This window comes from Mastomys coucha, unplaced genomic scaffold, assembly GCF_008632895.1.
Source record: "Mastomys coucha isolate ucsf_1 unplaced genomic scaffold, UCSF_Mcou_1 pScaffold15, whole genome shotgun sequence".
Classification (NCBI taxonomy): domain Eukaryota; kingdom Metazoa; phylum Chordata; class Mammalia; order Rodentia; family Muridae; genus Mastomys; species Mastomys coucha.
Window position 1 is genome coordinate 128105272 of NW_022196897.1, and position 23748 is coordinate 128129019.

A 23748-nucleotide genomic window follows, 5' to 3' on the forward strand; every position below is an offset into this window, starting at 1 on the left:
TTTTAAACTCTACTAAATACAAAACAAACAAAAAGACTTTATATATTCATGTTCATTTAAGAAAAATAATACATCACTACTAGTGATGTATTATTTTTAAGTATACAGTTAATATGTTTGGAATTATTTAAAATTTATATTGAGAAAAATGTATTTTCACTATTGCTGTAGATGAGTATCTACATAAGACTGTTAAATTGTTGTTTTATATGAAACAACTTTTATAATACTTATTTTTATTGTTATAATATTTTATAAATTTTAAGGAATATGACAAAAAAGATATTGCAGGTATTGAAGGGAGGGTCTATGGGAGGAGCGGTGGTACAAAAGGGGAACAAGAATGTGATTCAATCCTATTTACTTAAACTATGTTTTTAAATGTTAACAAATTCAGATAAATTGAAATCATGTAACTTTTCTCATCATAATGCAATAAAAGTTTTAAAAAAAATTTTAAAAATTAAAAAATAAAATAAAACATTAGCAGAAAATAAAATTTGTGACAACCATCTACTTAAACTATAGCTAAGCATGGTGTGGTGTATTTAGAGAACTATTGCATAGGACTATCTTTCAAGGCAAAGCTAGGCCAAAAATCATTACAGCTGGGTTCATTAACTGTTGACCTTCCTGTTTGAAAAGGAAAGGTTGGGAGGGTCATGGAAGACTTACCTGGATATCCAGCCCCTCTTCTAACCAGTTGTGTGCCTTTCTGCCCAACTGCACATGGCCTAAGGGCCTATTCTGCCTCCAGGAGAGGGCAGAACATAGATGGGGGAGGATAGAAGGAAGGAGACCTCATCTATGCATCTATAGGAAGTTCATTAGCCATGTTGAATGCCAACATTCTAGTTACCTAGGATCCTGTGTATAACCTCTCACCTACTGCTCTTATTGGTTCCCCAGAGTGGACATTCATGGAATCTCACTTTGGCTTGTTGTTGAAACTGGGCAGGGCGGCAGATAGATGTCATTTACTTCTTCCCAAAGTGAGGAATTTTAGTAATAAGTAGAAATAGAGCCTTCAGGTAAACTCCTGATATCTTTGGAGATGCAGGTTGCCTTTGTTGGACCCAGACTGGATCCTCTGAAGTATCTTGTGGCCTAGCTCATTACTGACAGCCAACTAAGTGAAGCAGAATAGGTACTGAGCTCAGATGATAAAGGCAAAATAGGCAAAGGCAGGAGGAGTTCTCATGAAGGCAGGATAGGAGGCCCTGTGAATGCAGACACCCAGGAAACCAGCTCAAGAATGTTCAAAGAGGCACTGCTCACAACAATAAAACACTAGAGGTTATATCCAAGTGGACATTAATGTGAAGACTGTGGGGATTTAAGAGTATAGTATCTGCTCAGGCTGAAGGACAAACACAAGCCAGGAATGACAGCACATATCTGTAAAGGCCAGCACTGAGAGAGAATCAGGAAGCCAATGTTGTCCTCAGCTACACAGAGAATTCAAGGACAGCCTGAGCTATATGAAATTGTGTCTTAAAAAAAAAAAATTAAATGAGAGAAAGCACAGAGTGTTATACAATATGGATGAATATTACAGGTGACATATTGCACAAAAGTAGCCAAACAGAACAACAAAGTATACATGTCTCCATCCAGGTGAAGCTCAACAGCAAGCAAATCTGGGCCAAGGAACAAATGTTGCAGTGGCTATTAACTCTAAAAGGACAGGAAATAACATACAAGCAAAGATGGAGGAGTCTATGAGAACCTGCTTGTGGGTCACAAAGAAGAAAGTGGGAGTCAAAATCCCTGTAGTACATATTTACACACTGTACTTAAATTAAAATGTAAACTAATTTGTAAGAATGTTCTACAAATAAACTATTATATTTAACAATAATTTGAAACATATAATAATAAATAAATCTTTAGGACTGAGTGAGCGGGTGACTGGAGCGGAGCGAGCAGAGGTCCTAAAAATTCAACTCCCTGGGCTGGTAAGATGGCTCAGTGGGTAAGAGAGGAAGACCAATTGCTCTTCTGAAGGTCATGAGTTCAAATCCCAGCAACCACATGGTGGCTCACAACCACCTGTAATAAGATCTGACGCCCTCTTCTGGTGCATCTGAAGATAGCTACAGTGTACTTGTAATAAATAAATAATAAATACATCTTTAAAAAAAATTTGTCTAAAAAAATTCAATTCCCAACATGCACATGAAGGTTCACAACAATCTGTACATCTACAGTGTACTCATATGCATAAAATAAATAAATAAATCTCTAAAACAACAATAATTTGAATCAGTTCAACTAAAATTTCACTTCAAATGGCACTACCAATGTCACCTAATGACAGCAAGAGTGGAGTAATGCAGGGGCAGGGGCAAGAAAGAGGTGCTCTTAGCAAGTGACCTCGACAAACATTAGGGGAAATGAATGGAAATGTTTGCAAGGCTCAGGGCACTTGCTCAAAAACAATGATTTTTGAAGGTATTACTCCTAAAACTTCTCTTCCATATATATGCAGTGGGACTAAGAACACTGTCTTTTGAAAAGATCCTAGTAAGCTCTCCAGCCAGACAACCTAGCCTTCCTTAGTAGTTCCAGGCCAGTGAGAGACTAGCTCAGAAAAACAAACGATAGTTCCTGAGGAATGGCACCAAGGTCAATCTTTAGCCTGCACACACACCACAAATTTGTGTACCCACACTAACATGTCCCTTCACACAAACATACATACATACATACTCACACAAGCATCCAGAGGTTGAGGATGTACCAAGACATTCTGTATGGAAACCACTTCTCTGTGGAAAATCAACTGCTCATGAGGTAGAGAATAGCTTGTATGTATGTTAGTTAGGGTGATAAAATGGGCCTATCAACTTCAAGAAGTATTAGAGCAAGTTCTGTGACATAATGTTAGTCAAATTGGTTAGTTATATCTGTAAGATATCATTTTACTTGAATATAAAAACACAAAAGGCCTAAAAATATGACAAAATAATATAAAGCTTGTTGGCTATCAAAGGTGACAATCTTCAGTGGCATCTCAGTTGTTCAAATCTGAGGAAGTCAGAGATATTTGGGACTCACTTGTCTTTGTGACAGACAACTTCCTCAAGAAGCTGCTTTTACCTGACGAAGCAGATGCCACAAAATACGATCTAATACGACAGGGATAAATAACCACCTCCATTTCTGTAAGCATCAGAATATCCTGGCACTGGAGATCTGCATCTACCATAGATTCATATTTCCTTTTTCAGCAGAAGTCCACTTACTAATTATTTTCCTTACAGATACATGCTGCTTAAAACCGTGGCTTTAGCAAAGAGACAGCAGAGCTTCTCTGTCTGAGTAAAGCAAAACTGCTGCCATCTTTACACAGTGCAGAAGAAAAACCAAACCAGAGTGCTCAGAGAAAGCAACTGCTTAAAATCTGCTGCTGCCACACAAACATGGGGGATGCCAAATTGCCACACATAGTAACTGCTGTCAAATAGGTACTGATGAAAGACTATAAACCAAGTGAGTCAACTATAAATCAGTTTGAACATATATAAAAGGATATAAAAGGGTTGAGAATGTAGCTGAGATGGTAAAATGCTTGCCTGGTAGGCATGAGGCCCTGGGTTCCAACTTCAGCACTACATGCCTGTAAACCCAGCACTTGTGAGGCAAACAATGAGGATAAAAAGCTCTGGGTAATCCTGGGCTACATAGAAAATTTAAGGTCAGTCTAGGATGAATCTCTGTCTCAAAATAAGAGAAAATAAAAGATTGAAAACACACATAAAAAGCAGGCAGGAAAATAGAAGCTTCAATTTAAGGTCAAAGTCAATCTGCTAAAGTAAGCCATGTTTCTACACTTGGGGTTTACAGTGTGCCCTGCCTCAGCCCTAACAAGGAACAGAGAGATCTCTCCCATTAACTGTACAATGTTCACAAGATAGCACTGATGCTCGGGGGACCTTTGTTTGGAACTCCCTAGGGGAATATGAAATTCCAGCTTCATAAAGGAAGTACTCACAAATGTTTTCTCTTAAGAAACAGAAGAATGTGCCAATGACCACACACCTCCTGTTCACCTTGGATGTACTTTTTTCTACCCTATAGTTGATATCTATATCAACTATATGTTCTGTGTCTATGGTAGAAAATGTGGACAATGTCACCAAAGTTCAGCTGGTCTGCATAGCCCGGCACATATTAGCTACAGTAAACAGCTTACCCTCACCCTCATCCCTAGTCCCTAAGACTGGCCCAACTCACCATCAATTAGGTGACCCATTCCTTCTTATGGTGATTAGTGGAGATAATCAGCACTTGGACCAGTCAGGTATACTATCTCCCTGACCACAGAAACTGGCTATGAAACCCTCCAGTCACTGAAAAGCTCAGGGCTTTGCAGGATATCAGAAGCTCAGACTTGAATTCATATGATGGGGTGAGCAGACAAAAAGCTGGGCTGGGCAACCTTCACTTCCCCTGCTCAGGCCAGTCAGTAACACTAGGCCTGAAGGTAAAATAAAGCCCCTCAAAATAGAATCCAGAATAGTCAACCAGATCCCTGATCAAACCATTCCTAAATCCCTTCTTATCCCTTTTTCTCCTGTGAGCTTATTAACACTCTGTACTGTTTAAGGCTGATTAGAATTGAGTTTTCACTTATTAAATGTAAATAAGCACACAAAAAGCTACCTAAAGTTAAATATCTTGTAAGAGATTTCATGTTGCATCTGCATCAAGCTACATAGTTTAGTATTTTTTTTTATATTTTTTTATATGTCCCATTAGGAAGGCAGATAATATTGGTAGCCTAGCTGTACATTAGAGAATGAATTCACTAGAGTGATCCAATAACCTCAAAGAGATCACCCCAACCCTGACTGTGTGAGGCCCCTTCTCTGCACTTTTCCCATGCAAAATCAGCTCATGTGACAGGAACCACCACTACCTGCATCTTACCATGACATTCTGGGAAACAGAAGAGTCAAGGTCAGCAAAATGGTAAATGGCTGCTCCAGGGTAAAAGTCATCAGACTAGGGAGATAACCTGGGACTTCTCCATCCTAGGTCCAGTGTGACTCCACTGCCACCACCCTGTTTCAAACACACAGCTCTCAGAAATCAGCACGGGCCAGTTAGATGTGCGCCGGGATGCTGAAACAATAAACTTATTTGTACTGTGAACAGGCGTTCCTTAAGACTCCTTGCCAACAAAACCATGGTCCCATAATGCAGCACCCCATGAGTACAGGTGCACATAAACCATACTTCCATAAGACCAGGCAATCTTTTCCTCCCTGACTGTGGCAATAAACATTCATGAGCTCATAGGCTACATGACTCACCGTCAAAAATCTAAAGAAAAGGTCCCTGTCTTAGTCAGGGTTTCTATTCCTGCACAACATCATGACCAAGAAGCAAGTTGGGGAGGAAAGGGTTTATTCATCTTACACTTCCACATGGCTGTTGATCACCAGAGGAAGTCAGGACTGGAACTCAAGCAGGTCAGGAAGCAGGAGCTGATGCAGAGGCCATGGAGAGATGTTCCTTACTGGCTTGCTTCCCCTGGCTTGCTCAGCCTGCTCTCTTATAGAGCCCAAGACCTCCAGCCCAGAGATGGCACCACCCACAAGGGGCCCTACCCCCTTGATCACTAATTGAGAAAATGCCCCACAGCTGGGTCTCATGGAGGCACTTCCCCAACTCAAGCTCCCTTCTGTGATAACTCCAGCCTGTGTCAAGTTGACACACAAAACTAGCCAGTACAGTCCCTATGTATTCAAAATAATTTATCACACAGTACCAACATTTAACAAGGTGCATTTGACTTATCCTTGGCCTTCTGCCCCAGAGATATTTATTATTCAAAAGCAAGAACTAGCATATACCCAGAAAACCTTTATCTTTGAGCAGCTCCTGTAAGGTGAGATCCAGCAAGGAAACCATCAACAGCCTGGCATTCATAACATCAGAGCTTGTCTCCAACAGAGCTAGGTGCTTCCTCTGACCCTGCCAATCGTGCAACACTGCCACCAACCACCTTCCCTACTAAATATTAAGTCCAGTTACAGAGGACAATGAACTTTGTTTAATACTTTGCCTTTTATTTTAAAAAACAGCTTTAAGAGCAGAAGTTTGGAATGGGAGAACACAATCTGATGGAAATTAACAGCCAGAGTGGAACCTTAATGAGAGGTTAAAAAGTTAACAAGTGCAGACTGCAGAAGGGCAGAAGCATCCTTCTCTCGATTGCTTTAAGATCAAGGAAGAGCCAACAGGACAAAATGTGTGAACACACTTTAAAAGGATGAAGTGATTTGCCCATAGGAGTACTGACAGGGACTTTTGTTCAGAGAGGCACAAGGTCATCTACACTGGTGTGTGGAATAAACAGACTGTTTGTAACTCTTAGGTCATCTTTTTGCATGCCCCTCCCCACCCATTCCTTTTAGTTCTCCCTACTATGAACACCAGGGGCATACACATAGTTTCAGCCCTGTGGGGCTACTTGGGAAGGCAAGGAGACAAGGAAAACAGACTGGAAAAATGTTGAAAAGAGATTTGTAGGCCTGGGGGTGGCAAGAAATACTGCCTGACCTGTGTCTGTAGATTTGAGTCAGTTGTTTGCAGCTAACTCTGGTTTCAGCCACATGTAATCTTAAACACTGAGACACTGGCAAATGAAATGCTTGAAACATTCTGGTTGCTTACAACAATAAAGACCCTGAGATCACCATATAAACTGCTAATGTACTGATAGACAAACATAAAGCCAATTCAGCCCTAGCTGACATGGAGTCAACCACCAACCATGATGATGGTACATATCCAACCTGCCATGCCTGCTCTCTTTTAGAGCAAGAGAGAGACCCTTAAAAGTCCATGGTGTAAGCTGGGCCATGGAATCCTGGGAAATAACAACTATATACTTAAGCCAGGAGGGTGTAGTGAAAGTTCTCAAGTTTGTCCTTAAGCATCTTAGGAATAAGAGAACACAAGCATGCCTACCAATGGTTCACCGTATCTTTCCTACAAAATAAGAGTACCAGGACACTAGAATTTATGGTAGAAATATAACAAAGTAGCAGTCCCTGACCTCCAAGAGTTTATAATCTAACAGAGAATGAAAACATGCAGACAGCTACCATGTACCAGGATCAACAAGACATCATTCCTTTGCATCTCCATAAATGCCTATCATTCACACCACATTTGTGAACCCACTCTTCCAACCAGCTTCTACAGTGATGCATTGCCGTATAGCCACGCAGACCTTACAGCCACTTACCCATTTGCTGTCCAGAACTGAGTAGTCCGAATAGAAACTGTACACATGGAGTTTATAGGGTAGTGCATACATGTTCATGAAATGCTTTCTATGTGTCAAGGGCTCCCCCAAGAGGGGAGGGGAAAAGAGGCAAAGCAAATAGATATGCACTAGCCTGTATAAATTAATTTAACATAAACTATCCTTAAAAATTATATTGGAAGCAAAAGGAAAGACTATACAGCTCTTACAGTCTAAGGTACCAACCAGCTAGAGTTTGGGATCAGGATCATGATGTTAAATCAACAAAGGTACTTAAGGCTGGATTCACCAGAAACCAGAGGATGAGACAAGACAATCTAGGATGAAGGGAACTGTACAAAGGAATAGACAAAAGTAGGGAGGAAAATGTTCATCTCTAGATGTAATCCATATGCAGGCAGGGGCTTGCCCCTTTTCTCTGAGCATAGGCTGGCTGTCTGGAACCATATCTAGGAGGCAGGATTTTCTCAACAAATGGATGCTCAATGAATAAATGAAGGAAGAAGACATGAACTGATGAATAGATGGAAAGGTAAGCTAAGAAAGGCTGAGGATCCATTATGAGATTTTTTTTAATAGGAAGTTATTTAGCAGCATAGGCAGTAGCCTAAGTTTACTATAATATCAGCACAGAGAGGAAGATCACTCATTATCTTTATCTACCTATCCCTAATATAAACTCTTTAAAAATTTTAAAAACTTTTTTTCTGTATTACAAAAATTCAACTCACAAGAAATATATCAAGATTCTAAAGGAGAAACCTGCACAGGGCCTGCACTAATGAGCAGGTACTGAGTTGGGCTGACTGTTTTCCCAATGAAAAAATCAAAGGAGACAGAACCATGACTGCTGAAATGCCCACTGTGGCCAATCCTGAATAAGTGTGGAAGATCACAATACTGTGTCCACATAGCCAAATGATCTGATCAATATGGTCATGCCTTGTACAGTAGTGCTTCAACCAATGATCATGCAGTGGTCCATCAGACTGTCACCTAGTAATGCTGCAGACATCTTACTCTGTGCTACAGTGCTGACATTAGGATGGAATGGCCTGATAAGGAACCACTCTGAATGTGTTCCCTCTGTTATAAATACAAGATTGCTTTGTGTACTTTTCAACTTGCAGGAACAATCGATAACTGATATGAGCCTGGCCATCAAGATCTTTAGAACACAGTTCCTTGTTTCTCCTTTTACATAATGGCAATACTGCACCCATCGATCACATGGTGTTTTGAGCTATACATGTAAGAGTCACTCAGAACCCCTCGGTACACTTTCTGATCTGACACATTACAAACCTAGATGTTTTAATGCCTCGAGCTAGAGTTTTGAATCATGGAATGGCTTAAAACAATTTTTCATGGAATGGCTTAAAAAAACTTTTGATAAGGAAGCCTATACTCCATGGCTATAAGTAATGTCTCAAAGTTTATGACCATAAATAATATCTTATTCCATACATTAGTTCTTATGCCAAGAACAGGGAAGATACCACCAAAGGAGGAGAAAGAAGAAGAAGAAGAAGAAGAAGGAGGAGGAGGAGGAGGAGGAGGAGGAGGAGGAGGAGGAGGAGGAGGAGGAGGAGGAGGAGGAGGAGGAGGAGAAGGAGAAGGAGGAGATGGAGAAGGAGGAGAAGGAGAAGGAGAAGGAGAAGGAAGTAGTAGTAGTAGTAGTAGTAGTAGTAGTAGTAGTAGTAGTAGTAGTAATAGTAGTGGTGGTCATGGTGGTTCTAGTCATGGTCATAATCAGAGTAAAAGTAGAAATGACTTCCCGTGTTTTGGTATAGGTTTTCCAGAAACAGAGGATCCAGTGCCCTGGCCAAGGAGATCCAGAGAAACTCAGGAAACTCATTTTGAAACCTATCATATCGCAAGCCTGCCAAATGATGGCCCAGTTATTAGTCTACTCCAAATTCATTCTCTCTCCAGTTCATGCAAGGAAACTTCAGAGAGCCAGAGAAAAACTCTTTTATAGATTGCCATAATCTTGCAAAGACGAGGAGCTCAGCTGATTCACTCTGGCATAAAACATAAGTAGCATGCTTCTTCACAGAATTTAAACTCAGAAAACCTCAAGCCAGGAAAAGATCCTGTTTGTATTTTATTATATTCTCTGTTACTTAAGAAGCTCTGGAAGAGTAAAGGCCCTGCCATCAATATGCTCCCCATCCCAGCCATGAATGCCTGTTCCCAAAATTCATGTATCCCCTAGAGAAGGGCTAGTAAGCCACAAGTACAATTCAAAATTAAACTGTTTGCATTCTGATATCATAATCATCTGGGTTCAAATATGGCCCAGCTACTATATTCAGCAGAACAAACACCAACTGGGTATAAGATACACAATAATTCCGCTTAATAAAACCAAAAAAAGAAAAGAAAAGAAAAGGGAAGGAAAGAAAAGAAAGGTGTTATGCAATTAGTACACATTTCAAGGAAACTGCCAGTGTAGAAGTCTGTGTGAAAGCAACCTACTTATTCCCTGACACAGTTAGAAGCTCTATGTGGGGCAGACAAAATACAAAATCCAACAAGATACTGGAGTGATCAAAGACTATGTCTACAACAAGAAAGGCATGTAGTCTATAGAAAAGTAAGAAGAATAACAAAAGCTGGAGGGGTCAGCCAGGAGCACTACCTAGCAGTAAGTCCCTGGCTGTAGCATGGCTCCAGACACACATGCTCTCTCCTGTCACACCATCTGCCACACCGATACCAGCTATGTGCTGCAGCCCTATCTGGGGTTCATTTTGAAGCACAGAACTCAGGAGCTCCTTGGAAGTTGGATAACATACATTGGGCATTTTTCTTTAACTCTGGGACAGAAAAACAAATGTGTGCAAAGCTGATAAAGTAAGGAGACATGGGGTATTGGGATGAAGAAAGAATTCTCTTACTTCTACTTTTAAGAGGAAAGCTCAAAAAAATACATCAACACTATAACATATGGGATTTGTAATGTGTCAGACCAAAAGAGGGGTTGGCTTTGTGTAACTGTTTCATGTATAGCTATAAACACAATTGCAGTGGGCACAGTATTTTAGCTATGCAAAAGGAGAACCAAGACAAGCATACTCTTGTCATGATAGCCAGGCTTGTAGAAGCTGGTTTCATACTAAGAGGCAGCCAGTTGTAGTTCAGCCAACATACGTCGAGATGGGCTTCCTAGAAGGGACAAGAAAGATAGACTTAAGATGAAAAGGAGGGGCATACTGCCCTGAGGAGCTGGTAGTGCACCCTGCAGCCAGGGACAAACACACTTGGGAATCAGTAACTACAGAATAGAAGCCACTTCAGTGTTTAAAACCCAAGGGACTTCAATATAGGCACTGGTCACTCAGTTGTAGTTACTGTTAGCTATAAGAGAGTTGCTGAAAAGTCACCGTAGATGGTGGAGTCACCACAGGCAATAGGAAGCTAATACTATCACAAGACAAGGGGCAGAGAGAAGGGCATGTTTCTGGAGGCAATGTTATGAGGCAGAACCATAACCATCAGGGGCTAGTCCTTCCTGGCTGGAACTAGGCCATGGTGAAGAGGTATCTGCCACTAGAGATGCTTTTAATCTCCCACTGGCTCAACGGAGCCTGGAAAGGGGCATTCTGTGGAAGTCAACCCCAAATAGTACATGACGGAGCAGAATGGACCCAAGGGCAAAGAATCCAGGATGTATCCTGGATGTATCCTTTCCCCAGGATGGTAGATCTAGATCAGCACTCAAACACTCTCCTGGGCATCTGATTAAAATGCAGATTCTAAAGCAGGACACGTGGAGTGGTATACAGACTCAAGGCTCTGTTTCCTGACCATCTCATAAATGCTGCTGATACTGCCACACTTGGAACAGGCCACATTCTATCTGATCCGAGTTACAGGTGGACTATGATACAGAGAATGCAGACACATTCCTCCCCAAAACGAAAGTACGTGCATGAGGCTTTCAAATGGAGAAAAGTGCAGTGGAAAGCACAGGGGACTGAGGTCCGCATAGCAGGAGGTGATGTTTCTTACCAGATCCTCACATTTGTACTGATCAAGGTTATAATGAGATAAAGTGTATGGCCCCAATGTTCATGTCTGAGGCTGTAGGCCCTAGTTCCTCAGGATATAACTATCTATAGACAGGACATTTAATTAAGTTAAAATTAATTAGCTGAGGTTATTAAGTTAAAGTGAAGTCACTAGGGTAGATCTTGACCCAGTATTGTCATGAGAGAAACAGAATAGCCAGTGACATGGGCACCAAAGGGAAGGTAGTGTCCCTTTGCTAAGGAGAAAAAGCCAATGCTGACAGATCTCCATCCTGGAGTTCCAGGTTCCAGGGCTGTGAGAGAAAGAAAAATCTGATATTTAAAACATCCAGTTTGTGGTGTTTAGTTATGATACTCGTGGCAGATTAATACAATGGGCTTCATTTTGCTTCTTAATACTAATTTAATCCCACAGGCTTTCTGCTCTGCATGCTGCTCAGTGGGAAGCAGAGCTGCAGTAGCTGGCTTACAGAATGACGACCAGATACAGTAGTGCACCAGCTCCAGCTCTTAGCTGCCCATGTGTCAGTCAGCACAGAAATAGAGGTAGAAACAGAGACAGAGACACAGCCGAACTCAGATAGCCATGACTACTGGACCAAATATAAAACCAAATGCTGTAAAGCACACAGGAAAATTAAATCCATCCTAACTAAAAAGGTAGGGGTGGCACAGAGGACTTCAGATAGATGCTGACAGGGAGACTAAGAGAGGGAATTTATCCTAATGATGGAGCAACCACAGCCAAGGCTAGGAGTCACCATGAAACCAGATTCCTTGTCGAACTTGGGACCAGCATGCCATTGAGCAGTGGGGGTAGATATACTAGGGGTAGTGGGACAGACTCACTATAGGATAGGTGAAATTGAACAGAAGTCTCAAGCCTTTTGGGACAAAACACGTTAGAAAATGAAGAATAATGAAAATGAGAAGATAGATTAGGGAGCAAGGGGACACTGAGGGCAGTCACAGGACTGTCACATACTGTCTCCCTAAGATGTACCTAAGTAGGTTTTTAACCTGTGTATTACAACCCCTATAGGAGTCACATATCAGATATCCTGTGTATTATATACTTACAACTCATATAGTAGCAAAATTACAATTATGAAGTAACAATAAATTAATTTTATGGTTGGGGTACTCACAACATGAGGAACTGCATTAAAGGCTCACAGAGTTAAAAAGGTTGAGAACCATTGTTCTAAAAAGACAAAAACAAACTTTCTATTGAATTACTTTCAAAGTGAACTTGACATGTCATCATCTCTTATCCTGCTACCTTAGACCCAGGGAATCAGTTGGCAACTAGAACATATGGAAGTAAACATCACAACCCAGTAATGGAAAGAGAACTGAAGCCTGAGATACAAGTTCTAAGCTACACAGGCTAGAGCCAGGGCTTCATCCATGGTAGCCATATGGCTACCAGGGCTGCTAAAACCAAGTCAGCACCTTTGATCAATGGCGTGTACCCAGGGTCTGCCATTGTCCTAATGCCAAGCACCCAGACCTCGAATTTCACTATTTCCAAGAAAGAAAAGTCACAGGCTGGGTGTAGAAAGAAGGGAACCAAGTTGTTCTTTGCTTCTGAGCACTCAAGAGTTCAGAATGTGGTAAGATGCAAAAAAGCTCAATATTCAAGGAGCCTTCACCTGGCACTGACATTAAATGCTTATATGTGAGGACAGAGCCCTGTCTTACTGAAAACATGGTGTCTGTTGATAAATTAACCTGGAGTCTCACATCTGGACAGGAAGGGGAGCATGCAGCATTGTATGAAAGACTGGTTTCATGCACAAATGATCAACTTAATGGAACACACTATAGTCCAAGGCCCCCGGCACATATGTAGCAGAGGACTGCTTTGTCTGGCCTCAGTGGGAGAAGATATGCCTAATCCTGTAGAGACTTGAGGCCCCAGAGAAGGAGGATGCTGGGGGGAGTAGGAAGCACCCTCTCAGAGGGGGAATGGGATAAGGAACCATGGAAGGGAGACTAGGAGTGGGGCAACATCTACAATGTACATAAATAAAATAATTAATTTAAAAAGAAAGAAATGCAGGAGAGGGTTGTATATATCTGAGGAACAGAAACCAATTGCCATGGAGGATTTTCAAAATAAGCATCTGAGTAGCACTCTCTATCCCAGCCATGGGCAGTGTATTTCAAAAGGGCATGGAGAGACCCTTAAAGGACCCAGTGAGACCAGCCCAGAGCTAGCGTCCAAACAAGGAGGGGAAAGGAAACTGTCCCTGAAATTCTTGTAACCTTTAACAGCACACATTCTCCTTCTTGTCTGAAAAGTCTTGAAAAGTAAAGGTAATGAGATGGCTATAAACTGGCATATGAATCAGAGAAAGAGTTAGCTTCAAAGTCCAGAATCACTTTAAGAGGGGGAAGAAACTATATGGAAAACTCCAGAGCTTTCACTGTTGTGATTTTGCCGAAAGGTCAGAAAATCCAGCACAAAACTAGTTACAGGGTAGAGGCATCACTCCAAGGCAACTTTACACTGAAAGTATAGGGGAAGGCTGGCGCAGCAGCAGCAGCAGCAAATGGAGTTTAATGTTTACAATTTATTGTTGTTGTGCCTCTGGCCCTACCAGGTATGACTTCCACTAATAATTTTCAAAGAGTTTATTAGCCATGATGTCTCTTATTCTTTAAATAGGGTACACTTTAATTCTGTATCTTTGCAAAATTAATTCTTTAATTCTGCATCTTTGTACCTTTCCTGAGGGAAGTTACACCTTGTCAATGAAAGGGCAAAAGGCCTGGGCTTTAGAGGCTGCAACTGTACCACTCAGAGCCATTTCAACTTCAGGAACAAATATTTACACCTCCCAGGCAGTGCTTATTGTACAACGACTATCCTGAGATGTGAATGAAGTCTCTGTTCAGCTTCATGCACCACTGTCTCTCAACAAAGGCATGCTGGGGTGTAGCTCAGTGGCAGAGCACTTGCTTAGCATGTCAAAAACTCTGAGTTTAAACCAGAGCACTACTGAAATAATAAGCAAGTAAATATATTCTGAACAAGTGAAACAGTGCTGAGGCATGGGACCTCCAAACAGCATGCCTTTCTCCTTCAGAACAGGAGACCTGAATACAAAAGCCTTCACTCAACATTGCCATTTGTGCTCCTGAAAACAACCCCCCCAGGAGCATCAACCCACTCCTACCTGAATAGAAGGTGATCACCACCTCCAACTCCATGGCTCTTTATAAGCCTGGAGTGGCGCAGGCTACCTTGCCCACACAAATGGAAGTAGATACGGTACACTGCTCATCCTGGCTCTGAGTCTATTGTCAGATGAGGCTCAGTGGCTAATCCAGGTCTTCAAGTCTGCCCCCACAAACCAGTTAGCGGGCATGCACTTCACATACAGAACATCCAACTTCATGCACTGCAGCCACATCACATACAGAACATCCAACTTCATGCACTGTAGCCACATACAGCAGAGCCCTGTCGAGCTCAGCCAGCCAACATCACATGAACTTTGTTTTTATCCTTAGAGCACTTCACTAGACCTCAGAAGCAAACCTCGACATCAACAGTCCCTGAGTGGTCTTCTTTTTAAACAAGCAACCACATGCATCAAAGTATAAAGTTCAAACTCAACTCCAAGCCCGGTGCAGTAGTCTTTTTACCATTTAAGTAAGCCAAAATATAAACAGAGATTCCCATTTTGTAGCACAGAGCATGAAAAATGGAGACCAAAATTACAGACGTCCGTTCACAGTGAGTGTTGGCAGAAATGCATATAACCATCATCTAAGCACTGAGACATGCAGAAACTGGACAGGAGAGCAGCAGGCTAGAAAGTCCTGGAATCTAATCCTGCTATGCAAGTGTATTCTATAATGATGTCATAAATTCATTTTGTTCTTAATATATTGCTTTTATGTTGACTTTAACAAAATTAGAAACAAACCGCATTTTCCTTGAATAATAGGATTTTAAGTGTACTGAGTCAAAAATGGAGACACTCCAACAAGCAAAAGGGTATGCCTGGGAAATCCCAGTAACCTGTGCATGTCACAGCTCCCAGCTGTGATGTGTGATCACCATCACCCGCAACCTCAAGACTAACCTCAAGGCCACCGGGCACAGGCCGATCTTACTTTAAGCAAAGGTCAAGCAAGCATACTTCAGATGAGAGAGAGAAGACCTTATTCTGGCACAGTGGCACAGAAAGACTAAGACACTTTCAAAGTCCTTACTTTCAAAATAGTCTGGGTTTCATTCCACTTGTTTGTCCATTCCTTGGTCAGTTCTTGGACCTAGGATCAAAAACATAAACATATAATGATTTTCTGTATATATATATATATATGCATACTTACACACATATACACATGCATACATACACATACATATATAATAAGTGTATATACATATATATGAATTTAGAGACGTGACTTCTTTGGATTATTAATCACTTACAACTCCAGGGATGACAGTAGCACATTAAGTGTGTTTATTTCCCCTGGCCGTACTTTAAGAAATAACCATTTACTTTCCTTTCTAATTGGATGTGGTGATTAAATCACCTTGGATGCTACAGTTTTATTTTAGGAGATAATTTGCTTTTGTAACTAATTAATGGGGTTTATAAATCTCATTCTACCTTTGAGTAAAGGGGGAAAAAAGATGCTTCTTTACGTGATTCTTTCAGACACAGCAAAATTCTATTGATAAAAATCAGTTCCTTTTCAGTAGGCTGTAACTTAGGGAAGGAAAGGGCCCCATAGTGGAGTTCAACATAGTAGTTCTCAAAGCAATCAAGTTTTCATCAAGTTCCAGGAAATGTTTTAGATGATCCTCATGATTAATTCACTGAGAAGCAAAAAAGTAATACCTGAATCAAGAGGTCAGAAAAAACTGGAATGAAAAATATACTGTGTGGAACAGAAGACAGAAGGAACTAAAGGAGTGGCTACAGGACAGGGACAGCAGGCCTGTCAGGGTTCACCTTCTGTCACCCGACGGCCTACCAATCCCGACAGCAGAAACCACCTCCCCTAAGCCCCTGCACTCCCCACCCAAGACCCCTCATGAGAGGTATCTGCTCTACCCCTCCTGAGGGAAAGGCGCTCTGCTCTCCATGCTCTCTGAAACACAGCAATACCTACTAAACAGTGTGCCGTGCTGGCAGGGAAATGGGGATCTGTGGTGGTCACCAGCCAGGGAGAAACAAACCTACCTGACAGGCAGTGGCCATTCAGTTACCACAAATAACTATAACAACTCAACTTTTTAGATGTTTCTCCTTTCACTAGTTATTGTTATATGTGTCAAAATCTGCCTTCTTTGTGAACAAAATACACAGGAGTGAAGAGACACCCGACCCCCTCCATATCATTTCCTGCCTGTCTCCAATGCTTTGATAAGGCTGTAGTGATGGTCAGCAACCATTCATAACTACGAATCCTTCAAAGGACAGAAGTGAGCCACATGACCACTGGAGTACTTTGTTTTAAAAAATCTTTCAGAAGAGGATTTTCTTCTATCTTTTCTCTCTGAAGAGTTAGGGATAGAGTAACGATACTCAATTTTCTAATCTATACTAACGAATGGGTAGACATATGAATAGAAGAAAAGATGTTCAGCAAATGGATATGCCTTCTACCACCATAAATGTTCTTACTGAAGAAAGATGAACCAATCAATGATAGCAAAGAGACCCACATCTGGATAGTTGCAGAGTGAGGAGATTTTGAAATGCTTGGTTGTAAATGGGATGTCTGCATCGTCTGTATCAAAGATGGGGTCCCAGGGCTAAGTGAATGATAGTTGAGTAAGTGAGTGAGAAAGAGTGTGTGTGTGTGTGTGTGTGTGTGTGTGTGTGTTATGGTGGGGAGGGTGAGGTGTGTGTGTGTGTGTGTATGTGTGTGTGTGTTATGGTGGGGAGGGTGAGGTGTGTGTGTGTGCATGTGCGTGTGTGTGTGTGAGTGTGTGTGTGTGTGTGTGTGTGTTTGGATTTTTCACTTGATTGGCTAATTGGTTTGGTTTTGTTTTGGTCTGCTTGTTTTCTAAAGCAAAAGAGTGTGAAGTTGGGTTGGTGGGAGAGGTGAAGTACAGAGGATCTGGCTTGAAAAAGCATGATCAGATTATCTTTTGTGAAAATATTTTTTCAATTAAAAAAAGTAGAAATCCATCCATTTCAAATATAACCAAACTGAGCTTTTACAAAGTTCTAAGTATGTCTTGAAGTTATCACTGTTTAAATCAGATAGTCTTTATTAAAAGCATTAACAAAATCCAAGTATGTGTTCCATCTCTGACAATGGGACAGAATAATAAAGCAGTTAGAAAGGTCAGTAAAAATGATTAAGACGGGCAACCATCTCCATTACAGAATGAAGTAGGCACTCTAATTAACATGGTTACTGGTTTCTATTAACTTGCTGAGCATTCCTGAAAACTATAATTGATAAACAACCACACCCAGACATTCCATTGCACTTAGGACTGGAAGAGGTAAAATATAAACTTTCATGAGAAAATAAGAATTAAGAAATGGACGTCTTCACTGACACTGTTATTAGATATTAACCAAAACAATTACCCTACCAAGTATGAACAAGTTCCTAACTACATCTCAATGTGACACACTGTGCTTGTTGAGTTTTTACCATCAGACCACATGTTTTCCTTTATGGTTATTTTAATCATTCAGCAGCAGAAAAAAAAATGTGAACTCCTAAACAGCTTTTATTGTCTTTTTATTTTCCCAGAGGGCATTAAAAAATTAATAGGATACATGGCAGCCATAAGCTTGTTTTTACAAATGCAAGCCTCAAAGCCAGCCCTATGGCACGCCCCTCTGACAGAGCATCCTCAGCTCCGGTCCCTCACTTCTGTCCCCTTCCTGCCTCTTAACTGGGCCTTGAGCCAGAGTACTTTCAGTCTAGAATGCTGAACAACCCATGGCAAAATCATGGGCTCCAGAAAGCTAAACAGTACTTTGCTCTAGGTTGTGGGAATATCTGTGAATGTTAACTGTCTAGGTCTCTGCCTGCTCAGCTGGTTCTGTGGCCCCACTCTCTGTAAGGAGCCCTGCTGTGACCTTAACTGCAGCAAGTCATTATGCACCCTTTATATTCTGTGTACTAACATGTAAATGTGCACTACATAAAAAGCTAACTATTATTACTCATCTTGACGCATTATCATAGGCCACATGTGGTGGTGCATGCCTGTAAAGATAGCATTCTGAAGGCTGAGACAGAAACACCATGAATTCAAGTACAGCCAACATTATACAGTGCTAGTCTGTCTCAAACACAAGAACCAGACTGTGGCCATAGGGTTGGGATTAGAAATCAGTATAACAGAGAAAGTATGTCCCAACCAGTGGGAAAGCACAAGTGTTCTACTCAGAGGTGAGAACTCAGGGACGGACAATCTAAAGTTGTAACAAACATGGACTTAAAAAATAATGTTAAAGTTGAAATGAAAACACAATAATAACTCAAAGTATCACTTACTCTTGCTTCATTCTGGTGAAGTTTTTCCTCCATACTTAAAGCTGTAGGGGAGTCCAAGAGGGCAATCTACAATTTAAATCACAAAGATAATCAGCAGTTAATAGACAAAAATGATGAACATCAAGGATTTCCCCAAATTATCAAAGAGTTTCATAGCAATATAAATGCCATAACAGCCACATTTCACTAAAGTCAAACATATCTTAATCCCTACAGTTTCAAGAATTCCTTTCTCTGATGTACACAAAAACAAAGTTCAAAAAGTAAGACACCCAAGTCTTGCTTAACAGTTCATCCACATGGAAGGACACAAACTTCACTTGTTTCACTGCACATGGCATCCAGTATATGGCCTGGCTATGCAACAATCTAGGTTCATTTCTTTACTCATGCTGCAGAAGGGTAAATTCTGAAGTGATAAACACCAAAATGCAGTGGGAACCTAGAACCACTGGACAGCCTTGGACGCACTAACAGGTCTAATAACTAAGGTTGGACCTGAGGGGCAGAAGCACAAGTGCCCTACTCTGTCTGCTGCTCTTGCAGCCCGAGACATCACAGGAAAAAACAGAAAGAGTCCAGCACCCAGGCAAGAATTTAACAGAACCGGGTTTATATTGGATTATTGCCAGAGGCCAGCCCCAGCCTTTTAGGGTCTGGAGCTGAGATGTAACACAGAGTTGGGTGACAGACAAAAGTCTGATAATCTCCTGCCTTGTAACTCTCTCTAACTGTACTGGGGGCTAGAAGCTGATGGCTTCTGGAAACTTAACACTCTCTTGCTTATGAAGTGGCTGAAAACTGTTGGCTTCTTTTCTCTTTAACTCTCTGTGCTTAAATAAGCGCTGGGAAAACTTAACTCTTTGTTAGTGTTTTGTGTCTACATAAACTCTAAAAACTTAACTCTTCATTACTATCCTGTGCTTTAATAAGCACTGACAACTTAACTCTTTAACTCATTATTTGTGCTAAATAAGTGCTAATTTCTAGTGAATTAACACATGCTATTTAGCAATTAAGTAAATGATTTGTTGTTAGAGCTCCCTCTCTGTTAGCCAGCCAGGAACCCCTCACTGGCTAGGCTGGAGGCTTGGAGTTTGTTAACTCTTTTTGAACCAGAGAGAAAAGAATGAAAGGAAAGAAGTCACTCACACTGGCTGAATCGGAAAATGGCTTCACCACTTTTCTTTATTGCTTTCAGCCTTTTTACAGCCTTTAGACAAAAAGTTCTCTATTTAAGAATTATCCCATAAATAAAATAAAACATACTAGGGCAGTTACAGAAAGGCATCAATAACAAGTTCAAAGCAATGTTTCACCCTTGTAAGTTCATTCTAAGTTCAAAGCAACAGTTTATTTTTTATTTTTTTATTAGATGTTTTCTTTATTTACAATATCTCCTTTCCCAGGTTCCCCTCCAAAAGAAAAAAGAAAAAGAAAACAAGAAAAAGAAATAAAAATAAAAATAAAAAAAACAAAAACTAAAACAATCCCGTTTCCTCCCTCCTCCCCCTGCTCACCACCCCACCCTCTCCCACTTCCTGGCCCTGGCATTCCCCTACACTGGGGCATAGAACCTTCACAGGGCCAAGGTCCTCTCCTCCCATTGATGACCAACTCAAAGCAAGAGTTTTTACATGGCCTTGACTTAACACAGTGCACACTGTGGCTTCATCCTTGGAAATGAATGTTTTTCCCTGAGCACAAATTTGTTCCAAGCTTATATCCCTTTTTAGTGTAATTATGAAAGCTCATTGTATTTCTTATTATGTGGCCTTTACTTACTATTTATGAGGAGTGGGTACATCCTATTCTTGATTCTCACTTTATTATATCTCTATAGCAAAACAACTAAAACCATCTTAAAGCTTTCTTCCTAAAATTATCTGAATCAAATCAGGAATTCTATGAAATCATTAATTCACCTAAACAGCATTAATTCATGAAAGTTCATCTTTATGTTGATATGCAGGAAATCTGCTCAATAGGGTAGACTAATGCCCACAAATTCTTAGGCTATGGGAAAGGCATATTAGCTACAAGAAGCAATCTTGAGATGAAGGCTCTTGGGACCTTGCCTTTCAGAACTCATCCATCATAAGTCATGCAAGATAGTGGACCACCTCTAAGAAGACCACCTGCTCACCTTAGTCTTTCCTAAATGGCTCCTCACAGGTTATTGTAAGTAAAAATGGCATAAGCCAATTATCCTGACTATTGGCTATTTTAAGATAATATATTAAGAATATTTGAATAAAACACTTTCATTTTCTTTTTAAAGGTTTTATTTCCATTGCTTGGTATTCACTGCATGGGTAAGCTGTTGGTGCTTTCCTGACTGATGTAAATGTGGGTTTTTCTAATCATTTGCTTTACCAACAATGTCACAATAATTATCCCTGTATCAACTGCGTACAGTATACATGGTCATATCAACAGAATAAATTCCCTGGAAGGGAACTCTTTGATCATCATTGATTCTTCCCTACAGTACCAGCATAATTTTCACTGCTCTCTACCACTCTTAGGTCTTCTTCAGTTCAGCTAACCATTCAGTCTAACTGGATGACTATGGGCCATACTGGGAATCTGTGATGAACAGAGGGCATAGCTACTCAGTGGGGAAGTACAGTATAGAACTCAGAGGCAAGAGCCTGGTGGCAGTCTCTAGAGTATTCCTTCAGCTACCCAAACACAGGGTAGAAATTCACATGGCACATATGCAGCCAACCTTGGTTTTGAAATCTATAGGCCATAGTAGCAGTTCAGTAAAACACACCTTCCAAGCACACACCTTCCAGGGGCCTTTTGAGGGGCATGCCCAGTTACAGGAGTCCCTTGCCTCTGCAGACCCAAAGCTATAGCTTCTCAGCTGCCATCTTACCCTTATATATTGTCCATCTTAACAATAAAATTCATCATGCTGAGGATTATTTTTATCATTATAAATGTTGCCTAGTTATGCAGCTGGGATCTACTTTCATCCGGTTTACAGACATGAAAATTAAACTAAAGCCTGCCCCTTGCCAAGATGCTGTAGACTCAACAGTGTTCATCGCATTGGACATTTGCCACACATTCTGGAAGCAATCTGAAACAATTTTCCTACAACTTGTGCTTATACTGTTTCTTCCCTTTCTTGTTAAGTTGTGATGCTTTTATTTATTCCTACGTAGCAAGGGAAGTCGTGCTATGTCGCTTGAACTGCAGCCTCATTCTTAGTCTGAACCAGGCTGATTACAGCAAATGCCTGTGATGTTATGTGCACCTGCTGCATCCCCACTCAATTCTGCCAACCTTGCTATCACAGAATGAGAGCATTCTCTGAGTCAAATGTATGTGGCTCTATCTCTTCTATTTCTAAGTGTTTTGTGTTTTCCTTCTTGAAAGTTGATATCCTGACTGATTTTAACTGAGAACTTCACACTACATCATGACAAAGTAATCTTTTCTTGAGCTAAATGCACTGTTCTTTCTGCTGCATTCTCCTTCTCTGTGCAGTAACTGATAGAACTCTACCTATTCCTACAAGCACCACTACCTGCACTTTACTTTGTGCCCTTGTCTCAAACACCTCTCTTAAAAGCCTCTACAAAGTTGTTCTACTATTGCCATTCTAACACTGGGCTTGGCTATAAAGATGAGGAGTCCATTATGCCTGCCTTCTTAGCCCATGTTTTCTTTGCTGCTTAATTCTCATTGTTCATTTCATTTCTATTTTTATTAACTGACTGTTTTCAAATATATTTGTGAAAGATTGGAAATTGAAACATTTTCTTTCCATAAAGTTAAGAGTTTAAAGATTTGTAAATACAACAAAGCACTTGATAAAAGAATGTACTCAGAGGCCAGCTTCATAAATCATGTGAGAAGTACAAAGTAAACCATTTTGGGAGACAGAGCCTTCAAAATAGTTAATGACAAGTGGATAGCATGGAGGGTGGGTGAGCACCTGCAGAGATTGAGCCAGAGCTGGTGCATGCTGGTGAGGAATGACAATGGCACAGCTACTTAAAAAGCTTAGCACCTCCAGAAATTATGCATTTGATATGTATAGTACTGGCACCAAGTCTTCTAAGGCATATGTGTCAATAGAAATATATCTGTATGTGCACTAGAAGTCATGTAAAATTCCACAACATAGTAACTCCCCAAAAGTAAGTCAAATAGGAAATCCCCAAAAAACAAATCAAAAATTGATGGAAAGATGAACTAGGAAATGTATGTATGAAAGAATAAATAAGAGTAAGTAGGTCTTCACCTACATGTAAGGTGATGGCTGAACCTCATAAACATGGTGCTAGATGAAAGACACTCTCTGTTGTAAAGACGGGTACAGGTAGATGAATGACTTAAGCTTCTAAAATCCACGTAACATACACACACACACACACACACACACACACACACACACATATATGATGCAATTTCTCTGTACTTATGTAATACTACTTTGGTAAAAATTCTCTCCATATATGTGTGTGTGTGTGTGTGTGTGTGTGTGTGTGTGTGTGTATGTATGTATGTATGTATATATTGCATGATAAAAGAATTAAATACACATCAGATCTTTTGTTTTATCAAATTGTATTTTTAAAAGTTTGGCTCATGAACTCTATTACTGCAATATACATAATTACTAAAAATAAGAACTGATTTTTATTTAGCTTTCCTTAAATAAATAATTTTAAAAATGGTACTTAAATTAACACTCTCAAAGAGCTATGAGAGAATTTGAAGTAGAATATTCTAGAAATAGAGGAATATCTCAGAAAGATTTATTTAGAATTTTTTTTGGAGAGAAGTTGAATGGGGGATTGTGTGGTGTGTGTGTGTGTGTGTGTGTGTGTGTGTGTGTGCACACGTGTGCATGTGCAGGAGCACACATGTGAAAAGCTGGAGGACAACTGTGAGTGTTGGTCCTCA

General features: G+C 40.5%; 1 protein-coding gene across 6 annotated transcripts in view; it reads right to left on the minus strand.

Annotated features, from left to right (window-relative positions):
- The window catches only part of Kif16b (kinesin family member 16B), a 318921-nt gene that overhangs the window by 230774 nt on the left and 64399 nt on the right, over positions 1-23748 (minus strand). For all 6 annotated transcript variants that reach the window (XM_031372080.1, XM_031372081.1, XM_031372079.1 and 3 more), the window contains exons 11-12: positions 18823-18888; positions 15553-15612 (exon numbers count right to left, since the gene is read on the minus strand). In XM_031372080.1, coding sequence (XP_031227940.1) covers positions 15553-15612; positions 18823-18888 — 126 coding nt within the window. The remainder of the gene's footprint in view (positions 1-15552; positions 15613-18822; positions 18889-23748) is intronic.